General features: G+C 42.5%; 1 protein-coding gene across 2 annotated transcripts; it reads left to right on the plus strand.

The window, feature by feature from the left end:
- The first annotated feature begins 200 nt into the window (after positions 1-200).
- Positions 201-7,524, plus strand: CDKN2AIPNL (CDKN2A interacting protein N-terminal like). Of its 2 annotated transcripts, XM_041764210.1 has the most exons (3): positions 207-501; positions 1,998-2,097; positions 7,156-7,524. In XM_041764210.1, the coding sequence occupies exons 1-3, from the start codon at positions 263-265 to the stop codon at positions 7,165-7,167; spliced, it is 351 nt and encodes a 116-aa protein (XP_041620144.1). In that variant the 5' UTR covers positions 207-262; the 3' UTR covers positions 7,168-7,524. The 2 variants fall into 2 exon arrangements, with proteins under 2 accessions (XP_041620145.1, XP_041620144.1); XM_041764211.1 differs by lacking the exon at positions 1,998-2,097 and having other exon boundaries at positions 201-501.
- The last annotated feature ends 1,953 nt before the right edge of the window (positions 7,525-9,477 follow it).

Here is a 9,477-nt window from a genome sequence, read left to right on the forward strand (position 1 = left end):
GACCTCAGTTTCCCTACCGGTTCCCCGCAGGGTCGACTGAGAACCGGCCTGCCTCTACCGCAGAAGATGCACGCCAGGCGCCGCAGGCTGGGGAGGTCTGAGCGGGCAGGAGCCGGCGAGGCCGCCGGTCCCGCGGAGGGCGCTCCAGGCCGGTCCTCCGGAGCAGTCGCGCGCCGCCGGGGTCCCTCTAGCGGCGCGGAGGCGGCGCGGTGCGAGTCGGGAAGGCGGCGGGCGGGTGCGGCCCTCGGCGGCGGCGGGCGCCATGGTGGGTGGCGAGGCAGCCGCCGCGGTAGAGGAGCTCGTTTCGGGGGTGCGGCAGGCTGCGGACTTCGCCGAGCAGTTCCGCTCCTACTCGGAGAGCGAGAAGCAATGGAAGGCTCGCATGGAATTCATCCTGCGCCACTTGCCCGACTTCCGCGACCCTCCCGATGGCGGTGGCCGCCTGGACCAGCTGCTGTCCCTCTCCATGGTGTGGGCCAACCACCTCTTCCTGGGTTGCAGGTGCGAACCCCTGCGGGAGGGCTGACCCCGTCCTCCGCCTGCAGACCCGCAGCCCTCCCCTAGGGCTGCCTGCTGCCCAGGGCTGACCCCGCCCCCAGCCCCCAGCCCCCAGCCTCCAGCCGCACCGGCCCGGCCGATGGCAGATTCGCGTGCTCTTGGGAAAGACGATTAACCTCTCCGAGCCTCAGTTTCCGCCTTTGGAAAATGAGTTGTGATGGCTACAATATTAAAGAGTTAAAAAAAAAAGGGGGGGGGGCATCTAGTACAGGCTGCTGTTTAGCAAGAGCTCAATTTATGGTGGGCACTAAAATGCCATTGTTATTTGTAGTATTTTTAGCTTAAACCATCACCTTTGTGAACTCCATTGTAAGTGTCTTTGCTCCTTCCTCCCACGTGGCAAACGTGCAGAGACAGAAACCGAGATTCCTTCCACGTCCATACGAAGAAGCTGAGAGAGGAGGTCTTCTGGCAGGATTGTGGATTTTACCATTTATGGCAGCATGTAATATGTGGCCTTTGGCTTTTTCTCCCCACTCCCCAGTCTGCTGGCCTCTTAGTAAGAGCCAGCCTTTGCCTCTCTGCTTTTCCTGTTATGAAAATAACAGATGCCTTCAAAGTACTGTTTCTGAAAGTGCCCCCTCAAATGAAGGTGTCAAATCTTGAGGCTCCCACAATCTTCTGTTTGAGTGTCCCGGAATTGTGTTAGGATAATAAGATGATTTGTCTTCGTCCTGATTTCTCTGCCCCTTATGACCGGCTGACTCTAGTCACCTGCTCCCTCCAACTCTTAGCCACTTGGTTTTGTTGTCAGATGTTGGCATCAATAGAACAGGATTTGGAGAAGCAGTGCCAAAGGCTTTTTCTCTATTTTTCTGGGTGCCCCTGGGAAATCATAGTTAATGGGTTCCAAGATTAGGAAGGTGTCCGAGATTGGACAAAATGAAGAAATGATGTTGTTTACATTAGACCAAAATTCCGTGTTTATAAAAATAAAAAATTTTGGCCTTCATACCGTATCCACTAATATGTACTGCCAGATGTATAGTTACCTCTATTTTTGTAAATCTTTTTTGTTTTGTAAATCTTGAAACACCTGCTCTATTGGCATTCCTACAGTCACTTCTGAATCCACAAGCCAGAAAAAATGGTTTCCAACCTGCTGCTGAACATGTGGCCGTTTCCCCTGTAGTATCACATCAGAACTCTGAGAGTTGGAATAGCTGCAATTTCTTGTTAGCCCACAGAGACAAGTAATTCCTCCAGGGTTTTTGATTTTTTTTTTTTTTAAAGATTTTATTTATTCATGAGAGACACACACACAGAGAGAGGGAGAGACACAGGCAGAGGGAGCAGCAGGCTCCATGCAGGGAGCCCGATGTGGGACTCGATCCTGGAATTCCGGGATCATGCCCTGAGCCAAAGGCATATGCTCAACCACTGAGCTACCCAGGCATCCCTCCTCCAAGGTTTTTATCTAACTACTTTTTATTGTGCAGTTACAACAAAGACCTTTTAGACAAAGTGATGGAAATGGCTGATGGGATTGAAGTAGAAGACCTGCCACAGTTTACTACCCGAAGTGAATTAATGAAAAAGGTAAACAGGATTTCTAAGTGCATTTGAAATGATATAGAGTTAATGGCCTCTGCTTTTATGTTGATGTGTTAGAGCATATTGTTTACTGCTCAAGGATCTAAGTCCTTTTATTAAATTTTTAAAAAAAATTTCCTGAAGTATAATTGATATGCAATATTCTATTCATTTCAGATGTACATTCTAGCGTTTTTATACATTACAAATAATCTCTACTTATTGTCTGGTTACCCATCTGTCACCATACAAAGCTGTTACAGTATTACTGACTGGATCCTCTGCTATACATCATTTCCTCATGACTTGATTTATTTTGATTGGAAGTTTGTAGGTCCTAATCTCCTTCACCTCTGTGCCCCGCCCCCCCAATCTAGTAACCCAACAGTTTCCTGTATCTATGAATTTGTTTTGTTTGTTCATTTGGGGTGTTTTTTGTTTTTTAGATTCCACATGTAAGTGAAATCATACAGTATTTGTCTTCATTGGTCTTCATTTAGCGTAATGCACTCTAGACCCACCCATGTTGTTGTAAATATCAAGATCTTCCATTGCCAAGTTGTATTCCATTATATATACATATGTATAGCAGCACATTTTCTTTATCCGTTCATTTATCTGTGGACACTTAGGTGCCTTTTCACTTTTATTTCTCTGTAAATGGTATAAACCTTTTCATAGCTAGATAACTAAATTATACATTGTTAGTGGAGTAATAGATAAATTCAGCCTCTAAGTTTCCTTTATGAACATTGTTTTGAGCTTTTTGCTTAATTTTTAATTTGTGGTGAGAGTGCTACAGTTTCCACTTACTAAAAAATCTTGTTGGTAAAAAAAAAAAAAAAAAAAAAAAATCTTGTTGGTAACATTAATTCATCTTTACCCCAATGGGTTAGGGCCTAATAAGACCTGTTTGGCCCATCTGACTTGTTGATGGGAATGTAGATGGAATAATGCCCACATACAGCTGTTCCCTGTTCTGTAGGACTTAGTCTGATCTGAGATTGAGGACTTTACATGGTGAGTTTATTGCCTGTGGAGCCTTGTATCTGGGTTCTGGTGCTAGAGCATTGGAAAGAGTGTGGTAGAAAGCAGCTCAGATTATGGGCTGGGCATCCCAGTGGCTTTTCAAAATCCCCTAAGACCTGCTTTTTTTTTTTTTTTTTAAGATTTTTATTTTAGAGCAAGCATGAGCAATAGGGGGGCGGGGAGGGCAGAGAAAGAGGGAGATGAGTCTCCAACAGACTCCCTATTCAGTGCAGAGCCAGATGGAGGGCTCCGACCCAGGACCCTGAGATCAAGACCTGAGCCAAAGTCTGACACTTAACCGACTGAGCCACCCAGGTACCCCTAGACATGTTTTTTCTCATTTGCCTGGGCCTTTTCAGGCAGAATTAATTGCTTCCTCTCCCCCAAAGTTTGTTTCTTTTGTACTCTACCTAGGCCTCTTTTGAAAGGTTGTAAGCTTTTTTGAAAAAAAAAAAAAAAAAAGCTCTTTTTTTGAAAGGTTGCCTAAAGTTTTAATCATGTTTCTAAAACCTAGTGTAGACTTATCTAAGAGCAGCTCAGAAAATGTTTACAAAATTGACCAGAACAAGAGAGTGAAAGGTTGCAGGCCCCTTGTTTTATTTCTGTCCTCAGAAACATAGGTAAATCCTTTCCTCACTCCTGTTGGATCTTGTTTAGGTAGGGTGTATAAAGAGGTTCCCTTCTGTATGGATATCAAGGAACTAATCAAAGCCTTAGCTTCCCAGAAAGTACTTCAGTCTCAAATAGTACACCCCACTTGATTTCAGATAGTTTTGCTAAAGAAAGTACTATTTAAAATCTGGATTTGGGGGATGCCTGGGTGGCTCAGTGGTTGAGTGTCTGCCTTTGGCTCAGGGCGTGATCCCGGAGTCCTGGGATTGAGTCCCACATCGGGCTCCTCCTGGGGAGCCTGCTTCTCCCTCTGCCTATGTCTTTGCCTCTCTTTCTGTATCTCTCATGAATAAGTAAAATCTTTAAAAAAATAAAAATAAAAATCTGGATTTGGGGTCAGGAATTGGAAGTTTGTGACTCTTTGGGTTATCTCATGTAATACTTTAAAAAAATATCTGGGCAGTCCATCAGTGTCCCATAGTGGTGAGGTTCCTTAGGGCTCCGTCACCACTAGATAGTTGCTGGCTACCTGAGTGCACCCCACAGGGAGGGGTAGGCAGGAGAAGAATGAGCTTTTACTTCCTAACTGCTTGTGGCAGATTCTTTCTTTGCTTTTTACTCCCAAGAGGTATTTTGACCTCCTTAAAACTTTTTTCTTTCTTTCTTTTTTTTTTTTTTTTAAGATTTTATTTATTTATTCATGAGAGACATAGAGAGGCAGAGACATAGGCAAAGGGAGGAGAAGCAGGCTCCATCCCCAGGACTCCGGGATCATACCCTGAGCTGAAGGCAGATGCTCAACCGCTGAGCCACCCAAGCATTCCCAAAACTTGTTTTTTCAAATCAATTTTTTTGTTGTACTTCTCTTTTTTAAAGATTTTATTTGAGAGAGAGAGAATGACTGGGAGGGAGGGCCAGAGGGAGAGAGAGAGAGACAGATTCCCCCCTGAGCAAGGAGCCCAATGTGGGGCTTGATCCAAAGATCCTGGGATCATGACCTGAGCCAAAGGCAGACACCTAATCGACTGAGCCACCCAGGCACCCCTGTACTTCTGTCTTGTAAATAGCTGTAGTCTTTCTAGTTATGCTGGAATATTAGAGATCAGAACCCTTCATGGTGTTTGAATCGCAGACCAGGGGAGACTAAGACTTTGTAATTGATAGGCATTTCCATAGACCAATGTGAAGAAAATATATGTATGAAAGTTGGGCCAGGGTGTTTCTCTAATCTGTTAATTGTAAATTAATTTTGTAACTTTGCCAGTTTTTAAGACTTCTAGATTTCTAGATACTTCAGTCCTGAGAAGGAATCTTCTGACGCATGTGCCATGACAGACTTGTGTGGTGTGGAAGGCTGTCCCTTCTTCATTGAAGGCCACCCTGGGAGGCCACTGGAAAGACTCATGGGAACTTCCCAGCAGTTCTTTTGTTTCTTGCCTGAAGTTTTTGCATGTAATAGAGGCTGGCGAACATTAAGCAACATTGCCAGCCCTCATACCAAGAAAAAAAAAAAAGAAAAAAAACCTTGATAGTGAGCCATGCACCTGAAAGTGTCTGTCGTAGTTCTGCCTGGAATAGATCCCCAGCTCTAAAATTAGAGTTTAGGTGGGTCTTAATGCTAGCTAGCAAGTAGAAATGAGTCACCTGGTATCGTTAGCATCTTGAGACTGGACAGTGAAGGTAACTTAGGACATAATTTCTTCAAAGTAAATTAAAAAAAAAGTGTGTGTGTGTGTGTGTGTGTATGTGTGTGTATTCTGTAGTTTTGAGGCAAGTAAATCTTTGTAGTCTATCCAATTCTTATTTTTTTGATCTGAGAAAAGAAATGAGCATTGTTCTCTGACAGGTGGTATTTATCAAACAGTTGCAGTGTATGATTTTTCTATGGATTCAAATTCATTGAGCAAACAATCTCAGTTATCTATCTCAGTCATCCCTAGACACCTACGAGGAGCCTTTGTGGTGGACCAGCTTTACCCACTAGCAAACAGTAACAGCAGCAGCTCACTCAGGAAGGGTGTCATTACTAGGACTGTCAGAGTTAATATTTCCAAGCCATTGTCTTAAGGAGAAAAAGAGGAATGATTAACTAGAAAGCTATCATTATTGGCTCACAGAAAGAATTTGTTAACTTACTTTCTTGGCCCTTTTTTCCTGAGAACATTTTTATCCAACAAGAAAAATGGCAGTATGGAAAGTGACTGAATATGAAATGTGAATGAGAAGGTAGGAAAACAAGCATACTTGCATTTCAAGAAGTTCTTTTCTGTGCACTGTGTCCAGTCTTGGCAAGGTCTAAGGTAATGGAATAGCCACTCCCTTGGTGAAAGATGATGTGATTTTAAGGCGGCAGTATTTGTGAGTATTAAAACAAATACAGCCTGTCAGATTAGTGGAGCTACCTTTTCCCTTTATCCACTAGAAAGAGAAAAAGCTAGAAAAGCTGTATCTGACCCCATATGCAGTCTGTTACCTGGTGCCCAGGATGAGTAAGTCACATGCCAACACCTTGTGTCAAAGACCATACTTGGAGCAGCCAAAACTGTGGCAGCTTCTGTGCTGCTGTAGTCTTAGTCTGTCCTATGGGAAATCTGAAAGATGTCTTAGGGGATTTTCTTTTCCTTTGGAGTAATGATGGTTTCCTTAGGTGATACTGCATTCTCCTAAAAGGGGAAGGACATTTTACATTTTGTTTTTCCTGAGGAATTTTGCTTTTTCATTGCTCAAAAAGACTGGAGTGACAGGCTTAGCTAGGAAATAGGTCATACCTTGAAAACTCTGATTACTAAAAAGACTCTCAGATTGATTCACTTCCACTGCTAAATGTTAAGGAAATCCATTCAAATACAAGGTGACAGCCAACCATGATTTCTTCACACCCAGCTTAGAAGTTGTCTAAAGCCAAGTTTAAATTTACCAAAGGTGCTAGAGAGCACCCAGAAAGAATATATCTGTTTCAGTTCGCCACTATTTGAAGACATGCGTTTACAGTTTCTAATAGTGTGAAATCCAGAAATACATAACCTTCACATCTCCTAAATATCCTGAGTCAGTATGAAATCTTGTGAATTACTACCTGGATTCAACTGATTTTAATTTAGAACAGTAAGTGTTTGTGTGATTCTGCTTTTAGAACCCTTCACTGAAGAGCATGCCATGAAGAAAGTTATATTTTAGGTATTTCTGTTATCACTTTAAATTGTGAACATTTATAGATCACAGGTGTCAACAAAAATTAGGCTCTAGCATCCAAATGGATAGTATGTTCAATGTTTTGTTGAATTTTCTGTATGTAATAAAATGATTTCTGAGTTTACTTTCCATCTGAGTAGTACATAAATATTATATCACTGCTGTGTTTTAATTTATAAATTTGATTTGCTGGACTACATGGCAAAATAACCTTTTCTCTTTTTTCCCCAGCATCAAAGTTAAGGCAGAAGATTCATCACATTTTTCAACATCAGCTACAGGCTCAGGAAGGAGGCGGGGATGAATGTGACATTGACCACAGGAGCTCTCATAAGATCCCTGATATTTCCAGCATGTAGGAAAAAGGCAGTTGGAATGACAATCTTGTCTAGATTGTAGTTTTAAAAGGTCTCATGCTTCCAGTAGCTATCATTGTAAAAGTGTGCATGGATATTTATGTATTTATAAATCATGCCCTTTTTAAAAAAATTTTTGAATGTCAAACTTTTTGTTAAAAATGCCTATTTTTTTATCTTGTAATAACTGCAGGTAATGAATTTTATAATTTGGATTTTTTTAATAATGTATCTTCAAGTCTGATTCTGTTTTATGGTCTTTTTCCCCTTGCACTGAAGCAAACCGGCTCTTATTATATTCCTTTCTGAAGTTTATCCCATCTTTTTTCAAGAGATGAGTAAGAATCAAGTCATAGGCCTCAGGTACCTACCAGCTCATGGGGAGAGGCAGTTTTGAAAAGGCATCTGGCCATATTTTAAAATGGACACCAGAGGGCAGCCCAGATGGCTCAGCGGTTCAGCACTGCTTGTAGCCCAGGGCATGATCCTGGAGTCCTACATCAGGCTCCCTGCATGGAGCCTGCTTCTCCCTCTGCCTGTGTCTCTGTGTGTGTCTCTCATGAATAAATAAATAAATAAAATCTTAAAAAAAAAAAATGGACACCAGAAGCCACAGCTTAGTCCAGGCAGCCAGCTGATTTATAGAATCTCTAGAGGTCTCCCAGGCAGCTGAGTAAAGCCCACATTCTCTTTTTATGGAGGGAGCCTGAAGATTTGGTCTTCTAGACTTGAGATCTTCTAGACTTGCATATAGCCCCTGAAGAAATACCTGTTTAGTACAATGTTATTTTGCTCTGAAATTCTCACAGTAATTTTCCCCTTTTAGTTAATTTGCTCTTTATCCCTCCTCTTCCACTCACATTCATTATTTTTTAAGATTTTTAAGTAATCTCTTCACCCAAGTTGGGGCTCAGACTTACAGCCTTGAGATCAAGAGTTGCCATGCTTTACCAACTGAGCTAGCCAGGAGCCCTCTATTTCTTATTTAATACTCACCATTAAGAACTTACCTCCAGGAGAGAAAAAAAAAAAAAAAAGAAATTACCTCCAGGCATAATTACTGAGAGAGGGACTTCATTTGGGGTCAGCAATATAACAATCACAGCAGGATTCACTCATCACTGAGCTTGGTATTGGGGATAATAGTGAATAAGACAGTGCCCCAGTCTTAGCTTAACCAACAGTAAACCGAGATAATTAAAAAACCAGAAATCGGGATCCCTGGGTGGCGCAGCGGTTTGGCGCCTGCCTTTGGCCCAGGGCGCGATCCTGGAGACCCGGGATCGAATCCCACGTCGGGCTCCCGGTGCATGGAGCCTGCTCCTCCCTCTGCCTGTGTCTCTGGCTCTGTCTCTCCTTCTATCTCTCAAGAATAAATAAATAAAAAAAAATCTTAAAACCAAAAACAAAAACAAAAACAAACCAGAAATCCTGACAAGGAGAGCTGGCTGTGGGAGCATGTTGCCTGAGAACAGATGAGTGGCATGACTCACCCATCTCTCAAGCCTAAGGCCAGGCATCACACCTTGGATGGGCCACATCTCTGCAGCTCTAATCTGTAGTGATCACTGGAGTGGACCAAGTGAGGTCAAGGTCTCTGATATAACCTTGGACAAGTGACTTCTTTCCCTAGCTTTACCTGGGAAATGGAGATCATAGAAATACCTAGCACAAAGAGCTGTGGCAAAGACAATGATGTTGCAGGGCTATGCCAGTGCTCAGTGAGCCTGAGACTCTTCCTCACATGCACCCTAGCCTCTTTCTCTTTTGGTCACCTATATAAATTTGTGAGGCTTAAAAACCATATTACAAGTTGGGAAATACAAGAGTGGGGGTGTGAGAGCATCTTTTCTGTTCAAGACTTAAGTCTCAAACCTTGTAAGAAGCAAGTACTAACAGTACAGTTTAGGGTGCTCAGTTAACCATGATATCCTTTTGTTACCCAGAATTTTTTTTTTTTTTTTTTTTTTACAATATTCATTAGAGTCTATAGCCCACCTGATGAGTTCTGTGCCTTTGCAGAGGCACAGATTTTCCCCTGCCCATCCTGAGGCTTTGCTATTTGTAGTAAACGGCACTGAAAATACATTGTCACATCTGAAATGAGATTTATACTATTCTAAATGTCAGGTAATTCTGTGTTTCTCTGTTCTTCGGCTCTAAAGTCTCTGCTGGGTATTCTTGTCTGGAAAGAGCC

The sequence above is a fragment of the Vulpes lagopus genome, chromosome 7 (assembly GCF_018345385.1).
Source record: "Vulpes lagopus strain Blue_001 chromosome 7, ASM1834538v1, whole genome shotgun sequence".
NCBI lineage: Eukaryota > Metazoa > Chordata > Mammalia > Carnivora > Canidae > Vulpes > Vulpes lagopus.

Excerpts from the sequence above, each read along its gene's own strand:
- CDKN2AIPNL (XM_041764210.1), top strand. The coding sequence starts at position 263 with ATGGTGGGTGGCGAGGCAGCCGCCGCGGTAGAGGAGCTCGTTTCGGGG. Across the intron at positions 502-1,997 it reads CACCTCTTCCTGGGTTGCAG|TTACAACAAAGACCTTTTAG; the intron begins GTGCGAACCCCT and ends TTTATTGTGCAG.